The sequence below is a fragment of the Alosa pseudoharengus genome, unplaced genomic scaffold, assembly GCF_046254945.1.
Source record: "Alosa pseudoharengus isolate Yale_2024_CS ecotype anadromous, Long Island Sound unplaced genomic scaffold, YU_APseudo_1.1 YU_APseudo_1.1_scf_11, whole genome shotgun sequence".
NCBI classification, from domain to species: domain Eukaryota; kingdom Metazoa; phylum Chordata; class Actinopteri; order Clupeiformes; family Clupeidae; genus Alosa; species Alosa pseudoharengus.
In genome coordinates this window covers 27543180-27568497 of record NW_027468576.1, presented here as the reverse complement: position 1 = coordinate 27568497, position 25318 = coordinate 27543180, and the positions used below count along the sequence as shown (strand labels likewise).

At 41.9% G+C, this 25318-nt stretch overlaps 1 protein-coding gene across 1 annotated transcript in view; it reads left to right on the top strand.

Moving 5' to 3' along the window:
* The first annotated feature begins 19146 nt into the window (after positions 1-19146).
* The window catches only part of lrp8 (low density lipoprotein receptor-related protein 8, apolipoprotein e receptor), a 136331-nt gene continuing 130159 nt past the window's right edge, over positions 19147-25318 (top strand). The window contains exons 1-2 of the mRNA XM_076278647.1: positions 19147-19266; positions 19929-20048. Coding sequence (XP_076134762.1) covers positions 19200-19266; positions 19929-20048 — 187 coding nt within the window. The 5' untranslated portion in view covers positions 19147-19199. The remainder of the gene's footprint in view (positions 19267-19928; positions 20049-25318) is intronic.

The window sequence follows — 25318 nt, the reverse complement described above, 5'->3', positions numbered from 1 at the left end:
ATTTATTCATTGTAAGGCTTTAAAACTTGCAGGACACAACTCATGATCGGTGCTCTCCACAAGGCTGTATGGTTAAAATGACACAGAAGTTATCACTAGTAATACAGCATAGTGGCTACAATAAAAGGACAGGAAAACAAAAACAAAGAACTCACGCTTCTTTACTCAGTTTAGCACAGCTTCCCTGACTCCCGAGCAAAGAAAAAGTAGTGAGTCTTCCGGACCACTTCTTAAACCTGCACTTATATTACTAAGCCTGAGCTACAAAAAGTGCAGAACACATGTAACCACCACCAGTATGAAAGACAGACAAACATACATTAGTCCCACCTTGGAACTTCACAAATTGCAAAAACAAATGTACAAGGCTATATGCTTACATACAAATGTTCAATGCACAGACCAAAACTTAGTCCACCAAACAAAGCGCACCACTCAACTTGTAGTGGACTTATGCGGATTAAACATTTGTCTGCCATTCAACATTACTAAGGCATAATAGCCATACAAAGGAGACAATCTCCAGCAAACGATTTGCAATAAAAATCAAAAACAACTTGGGACTGCCGCTGACTTAAAGGTGTTAACTAGGGCCAAGGTGGTTCAAACGAGATCTTACAAACATGGGCCAATTAAGGTGCTGCCACTGGATTTTAATTGAGCAGCCAAATAAGTAGCCATACAAGTGGTTGCCACTCCCACTAGACAAAATGGCTACCTACCATGAGGTGAACAGGACAAAATCAAACGAAACAAACATTACTGCATTCCTGTAACACATACAGCAACAAAGGTGACCAACACAAAAGTGGAGTGCAACAGTCACAGCCAAAAGGGTCAACACAAGTAGACCAACTACAATTGCTGCCACAGCAACACACAAAGACCCAACAAAGTGATCTGCCACTACCACAACAAAATGGACACCATGTGGCCTTCTACCACATCTACAAGTTACTATGATGCATGTAGGGAACCAGTAACAAAGTGACTGGACAAAATTGGGAAGCCACACCCACTAACAAAGATCCACTGATCTGTAGAGTGACTATATCCCACACAAAGGTCACAAAAACATTAATTAGCTGTGACTAGACAGACAAAAACAGTAACACACAAGTGACCTAACCAAAAGTGGACTGCACAACCACGACACAAAATGGGCCACAGTGTAAACCCCTACACCAAAAATGTTGCCAACTTACCCCTAAGCTGCAACCAACTAGTGACCCAACAAATGTGGAGTTCAGTTACCACAAGGTCACACAACACAAGTTACTGCACACTACAGTCTATCACAGCTACACAAAGACATCACCTAACCTCATGGATGGTTCATCCCGGACGAGCGCCCAATTTATGTTACGACCCGGCTCTAAGCCGCAACATAAAGAGGGAGTCGGGACAACGGAGATAACTTTAACCAATAAAGTATTTATTTAAAAGTAACCAAAAGCAATAAATAAGCATTACCAAAAGCAAGGGCGTAGGTTTGGTCTCAGCTTTGGTGGGGACACATCCCCAACTCCTGCTGTCACGATACCAACATTATTGTTTCAATACCAAGTAAAGAATCTCAATTTCGATACCTTTGTGATTTTTTAAATTTTGATTTGACGGCATCAGTAATATTGAATATTGTGTGATCATTCACATCAGTGGCAATCATAGAATTTGATTGACCCTCCACACACACACACACATAAAGTGATGGTTGTCATAGGTTTCTATTTCATATTTTGGTATTCATATAAACTTTATATACTGTATATTGTTAATTATTTATAGCATTTTATGATCTGCATAATTACTAATAGCTAAACATATTTGGTCATTTCAATACATCATAATGATATTTAAATTATTATTAGTCTACACTTGTCTTCAATATCACATTTGTGGTGTGCAAGTTTAATTGTGTGCCTGTCATTTTAAGGAGAACGTGAACGCAATTATCTTTCAAACTCACGTTTTAGGCTAGTGGAAAATAGTTTCGCATAGTGCAAGGATATGTGGATTCAATTCATCATGTTTGCTATGTCATTATATAAAATAAATGTTCAAAAAAAGTCAAAGAAAATCTTTCTTGAATGAGATCATAAAAGGAGATACGCAAGTGTCTCGCAATGTTCATTTCGATAAGTATGGAAATGCACCATAGTTTGTCTTTTATTTCTTTGCATTGTGCAGGCTACATTCACAAATACATTAGCCTACATGAACAGAATATAGGAACAGGAAAATGTCTCGGATCCATTGTTTATTGCGACTGCAAGATTGGTAGCCCAATTAACAGTCAGTGATGGTGACTTCTATTCTGTGCTATGCGACTGTCTGTGCGGCACACCCCTATTCAACATGACTCCTAACCTTGGTTGAAAGAATACAGAAGCTAGGTTAACTGTAACAATATCCTAACAGTTAATGCTATTTTCCTTAGTAAAATCCGCATTTGAAAACCTTGTCACTTGCCACAGTCTGTAGTTACTTTGCCTACTTAGACTCTGCATAATGAAATTGCTTCGAATGTTCCTTTTCTTCTTTGGCGGCATAGCTGATCTACAAAGCGCAAAAAGAGGCAAAATGTGCATGCTGAAGGGCAAAGGGAATATTACAATGTTTTACACTGGCCTCTTTTGGGTTATGTATTGGTAGACATCCCTGATAATTTAGCATACACACTCACTCGATAACTTAGCATACACACTCGCTCGCTTTTCTGACAGTGTCACTACAAAGTAGCCTAGGCCTACTATGCTTTGACTCTGTTGTGTGTGTCAGATAAACCCCCTTTGGTTTCAGCCAATCAAATGACCGTGTTTCTTTTACTGTCGTCCTTGCCGTTGGAATAGTCCAAATAGCACAAAGGAGTTTACTAAAATATTGGTGGGAACAATTTTGTCATCTCAAAAATTTTGATTGGGACTAGTCACTAGCGTCCCACCCTAAACCAACGCCCATGACCAAAAGATGTCTAGGGGAAAGTAAAAGCATGTATGCAAGTGTGTTCATGTGGGTGCGTGTATGCCAAAGTCAGTATGATGTTCCAAGATAGAAAGTGCCAGTGGGAGAGAGGGAGAGAGAGAGAGAGAGAGAACCCAGCGGTGCCTGCAACAGAATGTGCCTAACAGAAAAGTGCCCAAATCAAGAGAGAGAACAAGCCCTTAAATACCCACACACCTTCACCAGGTGTGTATGATTAGCTAATTGGGCAAGCTAGGGCTGCACTGCCCATGCAATGGCCATGTCAGGCCTGAAGGGGCACAGGGGGGTCGTAACACCTCCCTCCCTAAAGAAGATTTCTTCCAGGAAATCTGAAAACAAAAACAAATCCTAAAACCTCCTGTGATCCCAATATCAACATCTCCATATCCTGGGCCCTAGGACATGACAGAAAAGATCAAGTAGAACACACATAGGCAAAATCACCCACATCAGTAGGAGATCAGATTTACAAAACCATTCAATTACATATAATATGAATAAAACCAAACAAATCTCACATGACTTAAAATACAATCCCACAAGGGATAACTCTGACATCATTGTGAAAAGTAGTCGTAACGCAGCAACCCATGGGCCACCAGACTACACTACAGTAACTTGAAGACTAACAACCTGCCAATTAGATGCTGCAAGGGGACTGTGAGGCAAAATGCAGGCAAACCTGCATCAATAACTGCATGGAGCTTTAACCTCCTGAAGCACCCCTCGGCAGCTGAAAAAAAAGGCATTTTAGAATTCCCATAAAATCTGCACAAATGTGAATTCTCTGAACACTATCAACCTGAGCCTTGGTCTCTACCCTTTAGTCTCAGTAGCACAAGCAACTCTTCTGAGCACATGATCAGGGCCACGTTAACCCCATCAGGATCCAATGCTCTCGTTGAGCAGGTGCATCATTAACACCTCGTTACAGGCACTCAAATTTTCACAGCAACAACCTTAATCTCACCCACAGTGAATGTTTTATTAACTAAAGCAAGTTTACTGACAAGACCAAATATAAGCATATCAAAACCCATGACACAGACAGTAAACAATAAACAGTAAGAGAGTACATACAAGCAAACCAATAACAACAAAACATGAGCAGAATACCACATTCCCTCATAAAGTGCTTTGACCAAGCCACACAAACGCTATTCAAAGGTCACTTAACAGGCATGCAGCTTCTCTACTGTTCTACACAACTACGGGCCAAGTTACTACACACACACACGAATGACTACTTGCACCAAGCAAGTTTACCAAAGTCATTCCTCAAATCCTAGCCAACCCTGGCTTAGGCTACATGAGGTTTCACCAAACCTCCAAACAAGTAACTAAACCAAAGGCCCTCACTCTCAAACACAGAAATAGACAAGTGCTCACTACTCTCCAGTGTGAAAATCATTAAACCATCTCTGCAATAGCAACCTGAGCTGATCTACAGTGATGTTTAATATAAGGATTTTTACTGGAAGAGCAAACTCTACCACACTACAAGCAATCAGTAAACTATACTTAAAACTGACATAGGCCATGCTTACCATTAACACATACACACCCCAAATTAAACTCCAAACTTCTAGTGAGAAATCTGCTGGTGTTAATCAACGTGATCCACTTAGTTATTCAATAGAATTCCGGTACCTACTTACCACCAAAGAAACTAACTTCACCTGGCTGGTCTTCCAGGGCCTGCCATCCTCGGGGCGACTGGTTAACGCATGAACTTAGTCACAGTGAGACTGCGCGAATAGCGTGCCCCCGACAGGAATTCGAGATTCCCGACCAGGATTACCCCTCAAAACAATTAACATTAACAAATCAAAATAACAAATAGTACTCCGAAGGAGAGGCTGCTAGCAACCTAGCTGGAGCACTCTTACTAACCGGATTCTGACCAATATCAATATTAAGTAGCTAGGCTACACCACTAGGGAATTTCAACAACCAGCACATTTCTCACCCAAAATATCCACAGTCCAGACTCCCAAAGTGTTCACTTTATCCCGGACGAGCCCCCATTTGTTACACCCCCACCTTTACGTGGCCCTTTAGGGGTGAACAAAAACCCACCACTGACCCCAAATCCTAATAAATATCAGGAACACCTTTTAAAATGTACCCAACCAGTGGGATTTATTACATGAAGATAAACCATAACAAAACACTACATAGACATGACACAAAGTCCAAATCAAAAAGACAAGACAACATCCCAGGCTGAGAGGCAGCAAGACAGCCAGCAGTCCCCACACCAAAAGCCTCTCCTCAGGAACTGGATCCTGGAGCCTTTAACTCCTGATCAATCAGGGCCAGGTGCTCCCAATCAGGGCACTTTGGGCACTTATCGTGCATCTATTTCAGCAGAAATGCGTGTGTGTAAGGCTTCACGACACCAATCTTGCTCCAGCAGCGATAATCACAACAGATGATTGGCACGATGTCTTCACAGCACACCACATGATTGGCTCAATGTATTTTACAACACACCACATGATTGGCTCAATGTATTCACATGTCGACGTTTTGCCGCGGAAGGGTTGTGATATGTGTAGACATATGATGTGTAGACAACTGCCATATTGGCGTTACAAACTAACCCCATACATTACTATAGAGGATTTTTTGAGTGCTGTATCTCCTCATTAGAAAGTCTTTGGTAAAACTGGTAGTTCTGGTACCCCCCCCCCCCCCCAAAAAAAAAAAAAGTAACTAAGTAACTTTTACTTAAAGTACATTTTAAATTAACTACTTTTTACGTTTACTTGAGTACATTTTCAGATCGGTATTTTAACTTGTACTTGAGTAATATTTCATCAAGGTATTGGTACTTTTACTTGAGTACAATATTTTCGTACTTTTTCCACCTCTGATTGTGCTATTGTATATTCAGCCTACACGGTTTACTGTAGTGTACTGTAGTTCTTGTGTATATACACTGTGCATTTTATCCACCTCTGGTTTGTTCCTGCGACTCTTCGTCCCTGTGTCTGTACCTTCAGCTTCAGCCCATAAACTACGCTGCCCAGTCATGGTAGAAACCCCCTGCCAAGCTGACATCACTCACCTCTCCAGTGCTGCTGAATCAGCCCCTCTCTCTCTCTGTCCCTCCTTCTCTCTACTCCTTCTCATCCTTCCATTCTGTTTTTTACTTGCCCCCAGCCTCTCTACTCTTCACCATTACATTCATGTTTGATTACCTGGCTCCAATATAAATGAATCATTATGCCTCAATGAACAACCTACAGTAGGTCAACCCCCTCTCTCTTTCACACGCTTTCCCTCTATCTCTTCTCTCTCTCTACACTCTAGCACACAATTCAAGAGCCGCTCTATTCTATATTGTATGTGCGCATAAATAAGCTCTGTGCAAACTTCCAATAAAGCTTTTTTTTCCTTCAACAATTGTTCACCACCTTGCTTCTAATAATAAAAAAGCACCTTTAAATACCACACAATGTGTAAGATTGTGGAATGTCAGAAGGCAAAGCCTATTGTTTGTGCATTATTATACTGTAGGGGCTGGGGGCAAGTCTCTTTGAGGAGATTCTGAAATAGTTTTTAATTAATCAAACAGCTGTGGAAGATGTAAGCACCACAGTAAGGGGCTTTCACTACATGCTGCATCCATGACAACCATCCATCCGCATGTGAATGTATGTGTGTGTGTGTAAATCAAGGACATGTGGGTGTGTGCATATCCTCTCTCTCAGCCATGCACTCTCATTGGACAGTAATCTTACCCCAACTGACAGATTATGTCCTTTCCCTATGCTTAATTCCACTTAACTGTTTGATTAGAGCTTGCTTACCCCTGGCCTAGATTCACCGAGATAATGTACGTTGCCATTGAACCCTAAATAGTATGGGCAGAGCCATTCCTGGTGCGCAGCCCTCATAAATAGCAGGAGCTGAAGTGTGGATGTGACAGGGGAAATTAGACACAGCACTGGCCAGGAAATCTGCCAAGATGCACCTTCAGATTTGCATTTAGACGAGACAAGTATCATTTGGCATTATCTTGATGATTGGCTAAGAATACCATCCAGGGAAGAAATGAAGAGGAGACAAAACGCAAACACACACACACACACCCCAGCTATCAGTGCAAACACACACACACACACATGCACACACACACCACAGCTATCAGTGCAAACACACACACAAACACACACACATACACAACAGACAGACACACACACAGGCAGGCAGGCAGGCAGGCACACACACACACACACAGGAACATACAAAAGCATATATTTCCAATCACTCTCTCCCTCCCAGGCTTAAGCTTGTCAAATGCATGCCCAGCATTACACAAGATGTTCAAATAAGGAAACATTTAAGAAGATTTCTGCAATGCCATGCACCTGTCCCTGCCGGCACCGTGCTGTGCATTTGTCTCTGACTATATTTCAGGCTCCACCAAACTCAGGTCAAGCTGTGAGGAAGCATTACCTGAGTGAACACATCACTTCTTTAAACCACTGCAAGTAACAAATAAGCACCCTGAATACAAAACAAAGAGGAAAGCATCATCTACATCAGAACTGATATCCGGCAACGGAGATGGCAAAAGTACGAACATTCCATACTCAGGTAGAAGTACATACTTCTCTTAAAAAGACTCTGATAAAGATATAAGTAGGTCTACTGATTCAAGTTCTTTATTCAAGTGAAAGTTACAAAGGGGTCTGAAATGTAGTCAAAGTGTAGAAGTAAAAATAATCCTAAAAGAGAGCTATAGGCTAACTGGTCTAACCCACTTCCATTATGCTAAACTAGGCTAGACTCTGGGGTAGACAGCAAATAAACATATTTCTCAAAAAGTTGGTATTTTTCTTTAAGGGTACAGTGAACCTAATAGGTACACTAGTCTGAATTTGGATGTCAAGCTTGCCATGAGATGTTCACCTTAAATAACATTCTTGGCCAACCTGTAACCATTCATCCACATACGCTTTTCTTTCTTTTCAAACACATTTCATTTTCTATTTCTGTGCCCTTAATATAATTATTTTCATCTTTACTCTCTTGAAGTTAAACATTGTTTTTACAATGGCATAGCCTACAGCGTGCAGTAATTTCTCAGCATTACTGTACATTGGAGCCACTTTCAGAGTCTTAAGTGCAACCGTGCCCAATACAGGCCTGTATCTGTAGGTAGGGACTTTAGGCTACTATAGCCTACACATTTTTGTCTTTGTGGTAGGGAATTTTGATAGTGTGTGACCATTTCTTAAAAACAAACAAAATAAATAAGCACTTATAATAATTGGCACCCTGTCCCCTGTTGTACTATCCATATTTGTTGATATTGGTCTTGAATTTCCCCTTGGGGATCAATAAAGTACTTCAATAAAAACTTCCCGCAAATGCATTTACAGTAAAACAAACATGTTTTGAAAATGTAAGGAGTACAAAGTACATACATTCCTGTTAAATTGTAGGGAAGTGAAAATAAAAAGTTGGCAGAATAATAAATACTGCCAGTAAAGATACCTGAAAATGCTACTTAAGAACAGTAACAAGCTATTTGTACATCGTCACCTCTGTCCAGCAACCTTTAAGCCAAATGTGTACATTTGGGCAGTAGGAGCTGTCTGCTGAATATTGATGTTGGGAAAGAGAGAGGGAGAGAGAGACAGAGAGAGAGAAAACAACAACAACAGCAAGGCAACAAGAGCATCTGGTGTGGTGGCAATAGGATGCCTTTGGAATTAAATTTGAACGGTGGATAGCCTGGGTGTGAAATTACCTCAGATGTGTTAGAGGTAAGATACAAACAAAAAGGGCTTGATAAATGTTGAATCTCTGCTTTGGCTCCACCATCATCATTTTTTCATCAGCATCCTCCAACTTTGAGAAGGAGCAGTGGTGTGATTTCATTTCAGTGCAAGGTTTAAAAAAAGACACTGCTTAATTAATGTTGAATAAAGTAGACCGAAACATTGTGATCTGACTTCTGTATCTGTCAAGCATGCGTCATATTCCTCTGGCATAAATCCAGTGAGGAATATTCTGTGCTCTTTAATGTGTAAATGCAGCGAGAGTGAGAGTCATTCTGAATGAGTTCCTTCGGTGAGATTCTACAACAGCATAGGGTCGTAGCTATTGAATCTATTGATGGATAAATTCCCCCACAGCTGTGTTTTACAAAGCCCGCAGACCAGTGTTTCACAAATAACAGCAGCTTCAATTTCAAATACTCTTGTGCTCAGGGAAAATTGCTTGAAAGATTATCTTCTCTGTGAAGACAAAACATTCCTTTGAATGGCCTTTGTGCTTATTCTGTGAAAAGCCTGGTGCAGAATGCAGTGTTGATCTGTGCTCTGTTTCCGGCTGCGCTGTAATCAGGAATTAAAGTATTTATCCGTCTCAAGTGTGTGTAAGAGCAGTATATAAGTGAGTAGAAGCAAGGAGACTTTGGCGAGATTCAGTAGTCTTTCAGATGATAATAACTTCAGACACACAGTAGTACATTTTTCCTCCGTATTGCTGTAACTGGGCCTATGGTTTATTTATGGATGACATTCAGCGTGTTCAAGCAACCCCTCATTTGTATGAGCCCATGGCTCCTTACCTCCCCCCGCCACGCTGGGAAGCCACGGCAGATAAGGCTCCCGTCTAAATGAGCCAGCGAACAGCCCAACACTGTGTGTCTAAAATATGGCAGTCACTCAACCTAGCCGTGGCTCCACTGAGTGACACACAAATAAAAGAAAAAGGAGGACAGAGAGGGAGAGGGTAATAGGAATTCTTGCCCTTCCAGTCTCTAAGCCAAGCCAAGAGAGTGAGAGAAAGAGAGAAGATAAAACACACATCTCTGCTGACTGGGTTTTCACTTACGCTGGCTTTGTGAGACAGTGTTTGCTCCAAAGAAAATGCCTCATATTCTCCAAAATAAATCATGCTTCTCTAACACTGTTATGAGGATGACACAAGAGTATGATTTTGAGGTGAGGGCAAAACAGCCCAGTATGTCTACAGGATGATGAGGTCGAATTCTGTGTCTTTTGTGAGTCTTGAAGAAATTTAATTTATTCACTGGAAGACTCAGAGGTCCTTATGTGCAGTTGTTTGCTGTTTGTTTGGGAAAGCATAGATTTTGCCCAAGAGTTGAAGGTTTGCATCCAATTTGCTTTCGGCACTGAGATGCTTACATCCCCTTTCACCTTCACAGCAAGAAAAGAGTCACTTACCAGATATTATTACTAAAACATCTTTTCTCTGGCCAGATCTCCAGTATGGCAGGAGCTATATTTATCCCTTTGAAAAATGAATCTGATGACCAATCATCATATCAGTACAGTTTGAGATAGTCCAAACAAACAAACAAATCCATAAAACTGCATTAGCATTCCTAAAAAAATCCTATATATTTTTTTCAGACTTGTTTTGTTGTCCTCCCAGCAATGCTGGAGGCTTCATCTGTTTGTTTCTGCATGAGAGCCCTCCTGCAGATACAAATCAAACACCTAACAATCCTATAATGTCTGAACAACACAGTATAATGGAATTGAAACAGAGAAGATGACTGAGAGCAGAAAGAGTCAATATATGTGCAGAATATGGTATTATTGAGTACCAGAGGTGGAAAGTAACGAAATACATTTACTCACGTTACTGTATTGAGTAGTGTTTCTGTGTATTTTGTATTTTTTAAGTAGTTTATAAAATCGGTATTTTAAATTTTACTTGATTACATTTTGAGTGAAGTAGGCCTATTGTACTTCGCTACATCAAAAATCCCATCCGTTACTTGAGTAAAAAAAAAAGACTAACGAAAATGGAAAGGGAGAGAAAAAAATCGCGCCATAAACCACTAGCCTAGTGATAATGATCAGCATGTAGCCTACAACAGGACATGAATCAAGCTGGCGCCATGCAGTCTTTCTGAAAGTGATGGAGACTGGATCACGAAATGCATCAGATTAGCCTAACCTATGAAAGTGTATTTTCCGCTATTCCAATCGGTTGTCTAAGTTCGTTTTAGCACTAATGATTGCGGAGATATTTAAGCAAACACCATGGGATTTCGTGTTTTGACGTTTGTGCTCACCTTTCTTTGGAAAGAAGTTCAGTTGTTTCCCCTCATTTTGATGTATCTCTTTTTGCTGTTTGGGCCTTTGTTTTTAGTAACCTGACTTAGCTTTCTTGGAGAAAGACATTGCACCAGCAGCAAAACAATTAGCGGTCCACTACTAGCGATGCTCAACTAAATTTAACAAAAGATAGACTACCTTATGAATCGTGCAGGCACAATGTATTTTACAACACACCACACGATTGGCTCAATGTATTCACATGTCGACGTTTTGCCGCGGAAGGGTTGTGATATGTGTTAGACATATGATGTGTAGACAACTTACAAACTAACCCCATGCATTACTATGGAGGATTTTTTGAGTGCTGTATCTCCTCATTAGAAAGTCTTCGCTTTTCCAGGCTATATATACTTTTTTGATCCCGTGAGGGAAATTTTTTGGTCTCTGCATTTAACACAATCGGTGAATTAGTGAAACACAAACAGCAGTGAACACACACTAATCCCAGCGCAGTGAGCTACCTGCTACAACGGCGGCGCTCGGGGAGCAGTGAGGGGTTAGGTGCTTTGCTCAAGGGCACTTCAGCCGCGGTCGGGGCTCGAACCGGCAACCCTCCGGTTACAAGTCTAGAGTGCTAACCAGTGGGCCACGGCTGCCCACTAAGCAGTTAAAGTAAAGCAGTAAAGCACAAAGCTTTAGCAAGGGAGAGTGAGAGTGACCTTACACAGTTTTCACTATGTTTTGTATACAAAATCCAGTCAGTCAAACTTTAAATTTCGTCTGACATTCATTTTGACATTTAATTTGGAAGTTAAAATATTCAGGTAAAATAAAATAAATATATGGTGGAAATATTGAACGCTTATTTTTTTTTTCCAGTAATTAGCCTAAACTTCCAGTGAGTCTATTCAATATTTTCACCACACATTATATTAACACACATATAAAAAATCCAAACATAAGAGTTTTGTGTATTAAAGTGGAATGACACAGGAAAAAAGTATTGAACGTGCCTACTGAAATTTCTTCAATACTTTGTGGAAAAACCTTTGTTTGTAAAGACAGCTTCAAGACATTTCCTGTATGACAAAACTTATTGGTCGCAGTATCAGGTCTGATTTTGGCCCATTGTTCTAAACAGATTCCAGGGGTCCCTCTTGTGAATCCTGATCTTTAGTTACTTCCAGTATTTAATTGAATTGGCCTTCAAGTCTTTCTGGAGCTTTCTCCGAGTGGTCCTTGGCTCTTGGAATTGACTATCCTTCTGACTCCCTGGTCAGAAATATTACGAGGAGATCCTGTGCATGGCCAGTTGATGATGCAGTGATGTTTCTTCCACTTGCAGATAATGGCTCCCATGCTGCTTACTGGAAGATTCTGATGTTTTGAAATGCATCTGTAACCAGTTTCATTGATGTTTTGCAACAATAAGGTTGCAAAGGTCTTGGGAGAGCTTTTTGCTTTTATCCATCATGAAATGTTTCTTGTGTGACACCTTGGTAATGAAAAACCTTTTTATAGCCCATCAATATGTAGGCTACTAACCAAGCTTATATTAATGTACACAGATAGAAAAAATAACTACTCTCTATACAGATTCCAGCTTGTTCCTTTCCTTGCCTTAGTGCTTTTTCTTAGCGTGTTTAATACTTTTCCCCTGTGTTATTCCACTTCATTACATGACTCTACTTATTTAGTTGTTTGGATTTTTTATGTGTGGATTACCTGAGTTATTACTAATGCCTGGTGAAAATGTTGTGCCCCCTGTATTCCACTTTTCACGGGCCCTCTCCTCCATTGGGGCCCTATACTTCCCACTTTCCCCCCCAGTACAATGCCCTTTAATCTGCTGAACCTTCTGCTCGTTTCCAAATATAAAAAAAACTCTCTGCAACTCAATATTGGCCTGCCTGCCTCAGCTGCCTGTGAGGGGCTTTTCAGTTGTGCTGGATTACTGTTCACTGCAAAGCGACCCTAGGATGAGTGCAACTAACTTTGAAAATCAACTACTGCTCAAACTTAAAGGAGAACTCCGGTGATTTTTCACATAGATCTCCATTTCTCAACGTCCTTTTCAGGCAAGTACCTCCACTCGGCGGCCATATTGCAACTCTTTTTGGGCACTTATCGTGCATCTATTTCAGCAGAAATACGTGTGCGTAAGGCTTCAAGACACCAATCTTGCTCCAGCAGCGAGATCACAACAGATGATTGGCACGATGTCTTCACAGCACACCACATGATTGGCTCAATGTATTTTACAACACACCACATTACATTACATTACATTACATTTTACATTACATTACATTTGGCTGACGCATTTTTAACCAAAGCGACTAACAACATGGTAAACAGTTTAAGTTTTAGAGCAATTCTCAACAATATTAGGACAATTTAAAAACATAAGAATAAGTACAGTAAGAATAAGTGCATCAGTGAGTGCTGTTTTTAACAGTTACGTGTCCGTTTAAGATGGCTGGTGAGTGCTAGGATCAGCAAGACTTGTTGTAAGTGTTGCTATGAGAGGAGATGTTCTCTAAAGAGATGGGTCTTCAGGAGTTTTTTGAAAATGGAGAGGGATGTCCCTGCCCTTGTAGGACCAGAGGAACCAACGAGGAACAACAGATGAGAAAAGTTTGGATTGGCCTGAGCGTACCGGAGGTAGAGCTAGACGTCGTTCGTCTGTGGAGCGCAGCGGTCTGGAGGTAGCGTATGTCTGTATGAAGGCATTCAAGTAGGTGGGAGCAGAACCGGAGACTACTTTGTAGGCAAGCGTTAGAGCCTTGAATTTTATGCGGGCCACCATAGGTAGCCAATGTAGCTGGATGAGTAGCGGGGTAACATGTGCCCTCTTGGGTTGGTTGTAGACCAGGCGCGCCGCCGCGATTCTGGATCATCTGAAGTGGTTTCACTGCGCAGGCTGGGAGACCTGTCAGGAGGGCGTTGCAGTAGTCGAGTCGTGAGATGACTATTGCCTGAACCAGAAGTTGGGTGGCATCTTGAGTTAAGTAAGTCCTGATTTTCCGTATATTGTAGAGTGCGAAACGGCATGACCGGGCGACTGAGGCAACATGATCTGAGAAGTTTAGTTGGTTGTCGAGAACAACTCCTAGATTTCTTGCAGTCCTGGTAGGTGAAACAGACAGGGAGTCAAATTTGATGTTGATGTCGTGGTGTATGGTAGGTTTAGCTGGGAGGACCAGCAGTTCAGTCTTTGAGAGGTTCAGCTGGAGGTGGTGTGCCTTCATCCATGTAGCTATGTCTGAGAGGCAATCCGAGATCCGTGCTGAAACCAAGGGGTCATCAGGTGGAAAGGACAGATAGAGCTGTGTGTCGTCTGCATAGTAGTGGTATGAGAAGCCATGCGAACGGATAATCTGTCCCAAGGAGGTGGTGTAGATAGCAAAGAGATGATTGGCTCAATGTATTCACATGTCGACGTTTTGCCGCGGAAGGGTTGTGATATGTGTAGACATATGATGTGTAGACAACTGCCATATTGGTGTTACAAACTAACCCCATGCATTACTATGGAGGATTTTTTGAGTGCTGTATCTCCTCATTAGAAAGTCTTTGGTAAAACTGGTTGTTCTGGTACCCCCCCCCCCAAAAAAAAAAGTAACTAAGTAACTTTTACTTAAAGTACATTTTAAATGAACTACTTTTTACTTTTACTTGAGTACATTTTCAGATCGGTATTTTAACTTGTACAGAGTAATATTTCATCAAGGTATTGGTACTTTTACTTGAGTACAATATTTTCGTACTTTTTCCACCTCTGTTGAGTACTGAGAAAAGGCAGTTCATCATACATTTCTAATACTTTGTTATAACTTCACATAGACTATTGCTGGCTTATAGCATTTTATCGGTAATATTTTTTATTATTAATTGGCATGGGGCTTTAAATTAATATTGCAATTCATAACAGAAATATTGGATTTTGCAAAAAACAATACATTAGCATATATCACTGATTAGATACTAATAACCAAGTGAATACAAAATGTTTTGCTTTTCATTATTGGGTGAATGATACCTTTTCATTCAAATTAAAAATTTAAAAGCGAATAAGGCTTAATAACAAATAGTAACAACAATACGGGTCAATTATAAAGGATACTGCAAATAAATGACAGGGATCATAAAAATGACTGTACAGTTGTATAGTTGTTTTGGGGTTTGCTCACAGTCTTACACTGCATGTAACTCAACATTTGGCATTAGTGTGCTTCCACTTCATCAGTAGCTAATGGCTCTCCTTTGGGGATAGTCTAGGAAGGTCCAGATCTTGGTATGTGATGTATGGTAATGGCAAATTGCCTTTCTGCTCCAATTCTTGTCCAGCCTCAAGTCAGATCACAGCACAGGACTGACAAGGCCACATATGTGCCTGTCTGATGTCAAGTAGTTCAATAGTTCATGGCACAGAGACCACTTTCATAATGTGCTCTCACACTTGCTATAAAGTGAAATAAGACAATGTTGCTTACTTTGAAAGATAAATTGACACACAACTAAAGTCAGTACATTTTCTACATTGCAGGCTCTGGTCTAATTTTCACCACTTAAAGCCGAAAGTTTATATTAGACAAGTGCTATTTCAAGAAAAAGTCCTTGTATAAGGGTCTAGAGGCATTTCTTAGTAAAATTTGGGAACAGGACTTTTTATCATAATTGACATGTGCTGAATCCAACTAGCCCTGTTCCCAAGCAGAATTTTGAGTTTTTGACCATCTAATTAGCATAAACAAAATGGCTGCCAAAATGGCGATTTTGGGCACTTTCTTCAGACGGGCATCATTATACCATGTAAATAAATTAATATTGTTCACATCTGTGCATCTCAGAAATCTCCTGTGGGCAATAAATAAAAGGTAAAGGCTATAAAAAATATAAAAATGCAAAAAAAAACTATTATTATGCTAATTAGCCTTATTATCACCTTATTATACTCTTGACTATGTTTACGGTCCTCTTTGGCAAAGAGTGTGGCCTGACTTGGTAAACATCTTCTTCGTGGTGGGTGGACACATGTTTGGAGTTTAAAATCATTGGAGTTCCTTTGAACTAATCATGAAGAACCGTAGAAATATCAGTAGAATATCGCTATGTTTAAGTGTAATAAAGTGTGTACATTTATAAATATAAATAGAATACTATGGGTGGGATAGGGGCAAAATGTTCGCCTCCTTGTCCCTGTGAAGGTTGCCATCGAAATGGACAACTCAACAGGCACAGGCAAGGAGGCACCGGGGGGGCGGGGGGGCGGGGGGCGTTGATGGAGGGGTGTGAGGAACCATCCTCTGCCGTCCTTTCCAGTCGGAGGCAGAGCAGTTGCCATACCATACTGTGACACAGTTGGTGAGGATGCTCTCAATGGTGCAGCGGTAGAGGTTTAGAAGTTCACCAGGATCTGAGGAGAGAGGTTGTGTTCTTTAGTCTCTTCGGGAAGAAGAGATGCTGGTGAGCCTTCTTGATCAAGGTAGAGGTGTTGAGGGTCCAAGAGAGGTCCACAGAGATGTGGACACCCAGAAACATGAACTGGTGACATGCTCCACCTCAGTCCTGTTGATGAGGATGGGGCTTTGTGTGCTTGCTTTTTGACTTCCTGAAGTCCACAATGAGGTCTTTGGTCCTCTTGGTGTTGAGAGTCAGGTTGTTGTCGGTGCTCCGCGATGTTAGGTGCTGGACCTCCTCCCTGCAGGCTGTCTCATTATTGTTGCTGATGAGAGCAATCACCGTAGTGTTGTCTGCAAACTTGACAATGGTGTTAGAGCCATGTACATGTACATGTCAACCCTGCACATGCCCGGACTCGAACCCGCGAACAGCAGCACCTCGGATCGGGAGGCGAGCGCGCTAACAATTGAGCCAATAGCCCAGGCTACTGGCTTGTATGCCAGCAGCACTCTTGAGGCGTCGGGGAGTGAGATTTACCAACGTTCCACAAGCACAGCTAAGCTAGCTGGCATCTGTTACATACAGGTATGCAGTTGTAGGTGAAGAGGGAGTAAAGGAGGGCTCAGCACACGCCAGTGTTCAGGGTGAGGGTTGAGTGGGTGAGGTTATCTAATCTAACAGACTGCGGTCTGTTGGTTAGGAAGTCCAGAATCTAGTTTCAGAGGGAGGTATTGATGTCCAGTTCACTGAGTTTGGTGATCAGTTTGGAGGGGATAATGGTGTTAAATGCTGAACTGAAGTCAATGAACAGCATTCTCACATAGGTGTTGCTATTGTCAAGGAGGGACAGGGCAGATGGCATCGTCTGTGCTCCTGTTCTGGCAAATTCTCTTGAAGCATTCTATACTGCAAACAAAATCTACCTCTGGGTACAAATAAAGTAACTTAAACTTGAAATTGCACTAGTTATAAAATTATTCATCTAGCTATTAATTCACAGGACATGCAATCATTTTACTAACACAAATAGTATGAAGAAATATGGATAACACTTTATGGTAAAGGTACATGAATTATCATGAATTCATGCATGAATTAATTCATGATTTATGCATTACTTCATTCCTTTATAGCCTATGAATCATCAGGAATTGACATGAATTCATATACTCTCATTCATGATGACCTTATGTATGAACAACACATCAACTTAAGCATTAGGTGTGATGGGTATATCATTATGATTTATGATTTCTTAAGCATGATCATCATTATTACATGAATTTTAGGATAATTGCTCATGCATTCATCATGTCTGTGGCCCCTCAAATAAAGTAGTGAATAATGACATGTGTTTAGAGAACTCCAAAGTTATGTTCAAATCAGAATTTGAGCAGGGATGACCAGATTATTGGCAGAAAAATAAAGTCATGATCATGGTTAATACATCATAATTCATAATGATGTGCCCACCGTACCTAATAATTTAGTAATGTGTTCATGTATGAGGTCACAAATGACAAACTATGAACTCAGTAAATTCCTGATGATTAATTAGATATTAATGAATGAAGTAATACATAAATAATTAATGTACCCTTACCGTAAAGTGTTACCGAAATGGGTAAAGGCCTGTGTAACTTACTCCGAGACTACATACATTACCAACCCAATTCGCTTCAATTATGTAAATGTAATGTAAATCAGGTTTTATGGCCAAGTATACTTGGGTATACAAGGAATTTGGTCTCTGCATGTATCCCATCCGTGAATTAGTGAACACACAGGTCACACATTGAAGCATACATTAACCTGGAGCAGTGAGCTGCCTTGCTACAGTGATGCTCGGGGAGCAGTGAGGGGTTAGGTGCCTTGCTCAAGGGCACTTCAGCCGTGGATGTGGGCATGGGAGACTAGTGCTCAACCTTTCCACCACCCACATTTTTCCTACTGGTCGGGGATCGAACCGGCAACCCTTTGGTTTCAAGCCCGAAGACCTAACCAGTAGGCCACAATTTTAAACTTTACATTTCATCACTACACATCTTTCTTGACCCTCAAAAAACATAAGTCTCATTCGTCAAATACCGCGTGCCTGCTCAGTTATACAATTTTAACAATTATATTTTTCAAAAGTCTTTTCAGGTAATTAACATGGGCATAATACTAGATTTGTTTTCTTTTTTTCACAGCCTGTATCCTTGATCTATTGGCCAAGGAAGATGTCTGTGAACAATATGAATTAATTTACATGGTATAATGACATCCGCCCAATGAAAGTGCCCAAAATCGCCATTTTGGCAACCATTTTGTTTATGCTAATTTGATGGTCATAAACTCAAAATTCAGCTTGGGAACAGGGCTAGTTGGATTCAGCACACCTTAATTATGTTAAAAAGTCCTGTTCCCAACTTTTACTAAAAAATGCCTCTAGGAAGCACATATCTCAAAAATATCACCTGTCTATATCTGTAATTACACCGTATTTGGATAATAATAAAGTAATTACTCACATTTAAACAAGAATTTAAAACAGTTTGTGTTTCACTTTTCAGTTACTACCTCGTGTGTTACCGCAGGCATAATCCCGCCCATGGAGCGTCATCGTCACCGATTCAAACAGCTACTAAGGCAAAGGAACTACGGCGCGGCAGCACAAGCACGGTAGCATTGCAAGGAGAGACGGAGGCTCACCGGATCGCTTCGTTTTCAGGCACTGTTTCGTATGAGCACGACTCGGCTATTTTAAAGATGTGGACAGGACTGGGAAAGCTGTTGCTTTTGCATTTGTTACTGATGGAGCTTTATGTCGCGAAAGGTAGGTCCCTCTGTCTATGAGCTTCCAAAAAAAAAAAAAAAAAAGATTCAGACGAATGAATGAGAGAGCGACGCAGTCTGCGCTTACGGCTTTATCAATGCTGGTGATTCCAAGCACTGCAGTGAATGGCTGTTGTTAAACTCTTAAAAACGATGATATATTTGGTTGACCTCTGGTGTGCTGTTGACGAAAATCATAGACAGTATGGTGTCATAGCCTACTTTAGTTAGTGCCATGTCATATTATATTTCTTTGAAGTTATGCGTGTTAGTGTATTCATACTGCCAGCATGTGTTGGATGACACATCACTGAAGGTAACCAGGAAATGGTCAGTCATTGTAACGTGTGCCAGTGAGTGACAAGGGTAGGGGGAAGAGGAACGCTGATGAGATTTCGAAAAATTGGAATGACAGCTACCCTAAAAGAAACCACTGAAAAATCAGTTTCGCTGTCTCCTAAAACTTGAATAAATACCTAAACGCACAATTGCTAGGATTAGACTGTGCCATGTCAGCACTGACCGGGCACACCATCAACTATTAGAATTATTAGGACTTCAAGTCCGTAAACAATGATCAGAAGATTGTTTAAAAGCATGCGTCTGTGAGAGTGTTTAAGTGGAATGTGTTTTCTAACGCGTTTGTATTTTGTGTTATCCCAGGGACTAAAACAAAGTGTGAAACCGGTCAATTTCAGTGTAAAAACGGAAGATGCATCCCCACTCCTTGGAGATGTGACGATGACGACGATTGCTCTGATAACAGTGATGAGGAAAACTGTCGTAAGTAGCCAAGCCAGTTATTATCAACGAATATGTGTTACTGATTATGCTGAAATTTCCCTCGGCTCAATGTGCTTCTTTCCCAGGAGCCCGTTCCCACACGCCTGGAGCATTATGCTTTACTTCTATAATTAAAGGTGTATGTTTGTGGCTTATTTTCATGGGTGATTTTTTTTATTTCATTCATATTGGAAGTGGAGATTAGCTTGATTGAGGTCCATGATGGTTGGTTAATTGTGATTTCCCGACATTGGAGCTCGCTCCATTATTCTTATGCGCCTCTCTGGTGGATTTCAGAAAGAACAAGCATTGTCCTGCCATAAGATTAACTAAATACAATCTTTTTGTAATATGTATTATTTATATAATAGGCCATACTGAACGCAATTATCCTTGAAACATTTGATACGGTGTTAATTAAGAGAGAGAGAGAGCCATTGCAAAGGCAGTCTGCTGATCCGGTTGAATTTCGGGGAACTCCGGAGTTCGGTTAAATGGGTTTTCTACGATGCAGGCTAACGGGCTTAGAAGTGGCATCCCCCTAGCGTGGATAACTTAATTTCCATCATTTTATATAGCTCAGTTTTGTATTCGTGTATCCTTTTGAAGCTATGCTGCTTGCCACAGTCTAGGGTCTTATAACCCGAGCCCTTATAAGTAGCCTGTTGCAGTCCGTGGGTGTTTTGTTGATGGTTTTTATAGGCAAAGAAATCGTTATCATTTGGTAGTTATACAGTTGTCACTGGTGACAGCACACTACTAAGCCTGGTTTGCCATGGTGACCTCTAGGATACCCAATGCACATGAAACAGTGTAGGCTATTTGCTCTGTGTCACACAAGTGGAATTTGATAGCATTCTTTATTCTTTCCACGCAGTGAGGCTGGGAGCTGCTTGTTGTGCCTGAGCTGTTTAAAGACAACTCTCACATGGCATGGTTGGTCTTGTTCCCTCATGTTGTTGCATCAGCTGACAGCTCGGAGATAAATCCAGTGGCATGACTTGTTGCCTGTGTAGTGCCCAGTGGCTCTGTGCCACCCAGTAACTTATGCCAGTACGCTGCTTCAGTGCCATCCAATTCACACTTTGTGGTAGAGAGCAGTGCCGAAATAAAGCGTAGCTGTGTGGACAGTCAAATTAGGTGGCATAGTCCTGTTTTTTGACAACTCTGTTTATTGGTTTGTCTTCGTAATTATTCAGTATTGTCAGCACCTGTTCTATATCTCGGCCACACTCAATTTGTAAGAACAGAAGATATGCAAAAGTATGCAAATATATATATAAAAACGATTTAAAAAAGTAGAATGTAACCATTATATCCCCAGGCTGATGGATAGGAATACTGTAGTTCTTCTAATCTAGTCTCTTCACCCAACTTGGGGCAGCTGTTCCTCGGAATTATATTGCTCCCGTAGTCGGTCACACAGGCACTTTGGAATGCAGGCATGAACACCAACACACTTCACTGCTACCGCTGCAACTCTGTTGTTTCTTTCAGAAATGAGAAATGTGTTACTTATGACATGTCGAATGATCTTCATATCTTGTGTCGTACACAATTACCTCAGTGGTGCGTAGTTAATGACCGCATTCTTTAATCTGTGACTTGGCCTCTTTGCACGGGAGAAGTTTCCTAGCAAGGCGGTCTATTGATCTCATTCTATAATGACATGAGAAAGTGCCTGAGTGTGTTGCTGCAGGAAAGCATGTTTGTATCTTTATTAAACCCTACAGCCGCTGTGTGTTTGTGTGGATGCAAATAGGCTTTTGTGTTCAGGGCATGATGCCAGGGCACTCTGGCTGCTTTGTGCCTGTCCTTTCTTTTCTTATGTGTGTGTGTGTGTGTGTGTGTGTGTGTGTGTGTGTGTGTGTGTGTGTGTGTGTGTGTGTGTGTGTGTGTGTGTGTGTGTGTGTGTGTGTGTGTGTGTGTGTGTGTGTGTGTGTGTGTGTGAGAGAGAGAGAGAGAGAGAGAGAGAGAGAGAGAGAGAGAGAGAGAGAGAGAGAGAGAGAGAGAGAGAGAGAGAGAGAGAGAGAGAGAGAGAGACTGACTGACTGTGTCCGAGAGGCAGAGTTTATTGTAGTGGGGGGAGAGGCCCTTCAGAGATGAGGCATCACAGCAGATTTCACGCCTTTCTGTGTCTCCGAGTCCCAGGACTTAGACACCCTCAGCACAAATATAATGAGAGGCTGCTGGAGAAATGTCAAATCGCTGCACCCTGCACATGCTCCCCCACTCCCTCTCTCCCTCTCTTCCTCCCTCGCTCTCACGCTCTGACTCCCACTCTTCTATCTCTCTTTCTTGCTCTCTTTCTCTATTTGTGTTCCACTCACTCAATTCCTCATCTCCTCCGCTCTACATCCTGTATCACTGTGTCATTTATACTCAAATGAGTGTTATGAAATATATGTATTTTCTTCTATTATGTCTATGTATTTCTTTTTCTTAGTGAGTCCTTCTATGTTCTGCCTTGCTCTTTTTTGTGTCCACATTGCTTTTAAGTGGTTGTAGCCCAACCCCCAAGGACCATGCTTGTACCCTTTGTCCTTACCAGCTAAACACACACACACACACACACACACACACACACACACACACACACACACACATACACACACACACAGAGGAGAGAGAGAGAAACAGACCCTGTGTTTAGAATATTTGGAGGGTAAGGTCATAAAAGACATGACATCTTCAGGGGTCAAAGTTCATGCCCTGGATCAATTGCCATTTTTCATTAGTCCCTTTTTACTGGATCAATCAGAATGATGAAACCATAGTTTTCCATAGCAACAGACTGATGTCGTTGGCCTAAGGAGACAGCACAACTGAGCAGTCTGGCAGGCACGTCACTCCACCTGCACCCCCACACAAGGTCACAGTCGACGGGTCTCGCCTTTGTGTTCCAGCGTGTAACATTTTGTAGCTAAAACGATGGGCATGTTCAGACGTTGTATGACAAATTGAAATCAGAGGCCACTTGGACCTCTGATGTACTGGCAGCGTCCCCCAACAGGTAGCGTGAGAACATGCATACTGGATACATAAACAACGCAGTTTATGCACTCTCACTGAGCTATCATTTCTTTCCCCCATCTGTCTATCTTTCTCCTCTTTCTCTCTGTCACTCTTTTCCCCCCCACTTCCTCTTATGTATTATGAAACGGAGCCTTTTCCTCATCTTCACTCTCTGAGCTCTTCATCCTCTGTGTGACCCCTCCTTCTTCCACACTCTTCACATGTGCCTTCTCATCGTGCTCCTCTTCCTCCTCATCGTCCTCCTCCTCGTCCTACTTCTTTGTTAAGCTTAATTAACCAGCCGACTCTAAGAGCATGGTGTGGGCTTGTAAAGACAGAGAGATGCACACTCTGCTCCGCTCAAACACTTAGACTTTGTCCCTCTGACTGAGAGCAGAGCTATGTGAATGCATCTGTGTGTGTGTGTGTGTGTGTGTGTGTGTGTGTGTGTGTGTGTGTGTGTGTGTGTGTGTGTGTGTGTGTGTGTGTGTGTGTGTGTGTGTGTGTGTGTGCATTTAAATATGTATGATACTACCCTCTGTCAGCATCATGTGTAAAGTATACACTAGAGTCTACAGTGAGGCTCATATGCACGCAGACACACACAGAGACAGAGAGAGAGAGAGAGAGAGAGAGAGAGACGCACACATGTGTGGTCTGGGGAATAGGCTGTATGATAAATCGTTGTTCTCGGAGCGGGTAGAATAAAATGGGCTGGTTCTTCCCCGGCGCCGCAGCCGGGAGACTGGCTGTGCCAACAGCAGTCATCGCTTCCCCATCACTCACCTTCCCTGACACCAGCGAGCGGGGTGACCATGGGACGGCCTGGCCCCAGCCCCACCACCCCACCCGACCCCACCCCAACCCCACCCCACCACGGGCTCCTACCCCCCACAGCTCGCCTGCCCCCTGCTAAGACCCAGGATAGAGAGCCCCTTCTATCCAGCCGCTCAAGCGTCTCAGACAGACCTCTGCTGTATGATTATGGGCTTCTTATGTGCAACAAAGACGATAATTACCAGAACCCAGCTATTAGATTACCCAGCTATCTCTCTGTCTCTCTCTCACACTCATACACGTTCTCATTCTCTGCTTGCCGTTTGTCTGTATGTCATTGTTTGTCTCTCTATGCTCTCTCTGCTTCTGCTGTCTGCACATTAGGTTTGTGAGGTTGGCAGTAGCGATATGTTTTTGAGAGACAGCATATCAATTTCTTTAAGTGAAGCAATGTCATTTCTCTGAAATTGGGTTTGTAGTCAGGAGTGGTATGTTAATTATAGTGGGGGTCAGCTGTTGCCGGAGGGCCTCAAGCACGCTGCGGTGCAGTTAGGATGTGTGAGACAGGGCTTTGTTGGAATCGAAACCTGTGTGTGTGTGTGTGTGTGTGTGTGTGTGTGTTGAAATGTTTAGTAGCAGGTTCATTCACACATGCATGCACACACCCTCTCAATGTGTGCACACACTGAAACACACACACACACACGTGCATTCATAAACACACACACTATATACACACAGGCGCACACTCTCTCTCTCTCATAATGCATGCTGTGTATAGCAGTGATCTTGGTATCACGCATCGGTGTCCATCTGCATAATAATAATCCAATTAGTGAGCCTCTCAGCGGGCATGAGACTGTTGCTCCAAAGACCTTTCTTTGTCTTTGTGTGTGTGTGTGTGTGTGTGTGTGTGTGTGTGTGTGTGTGTGTGTGAGAGAAATACACACTCTGGCATGTGTGTGTGCGCATGCTTATACATCGTTTATGTATGCATGTGTGTGTATGTGTGTGTGTGTGTGCTCTTTTTAGAGGTCACTGCATATTCTTATCCTACATTGTCGCTTGTGGGCTTAAAACAGCACTCTTGCTACTAGTTTGCGTTGTAAGGGTCCAATCACAACCATTCATCCGCTGGTCGGCTTTTGATTGTTGTTTTTTCTGAGCCCGAGCATATCCATCAACCTGAATTGCTAGTCTTCCCCCATGTCCCAAACTGACCCAGCCCTGTGGGATTCAAGCATGTGACTGGGTAGCCGGCTAAACTGCTATCCATTTGCATTTTGGCCATTACGCTGATTTATAGCATTCTGCATTTGCACCGGATGGGGGGTTTGGGGGAGAGTATTTCACAGGTTTTTATGGTCTGTCTCTGCAGTAATGAGAATGGTTCCTGTTATGAAAACCTGGGTCATAGTGGTGGTACCACGGGAGAGAGAGAGAAAGATGGAGGGAAAGAGAGCGAGAGATTAATAGAA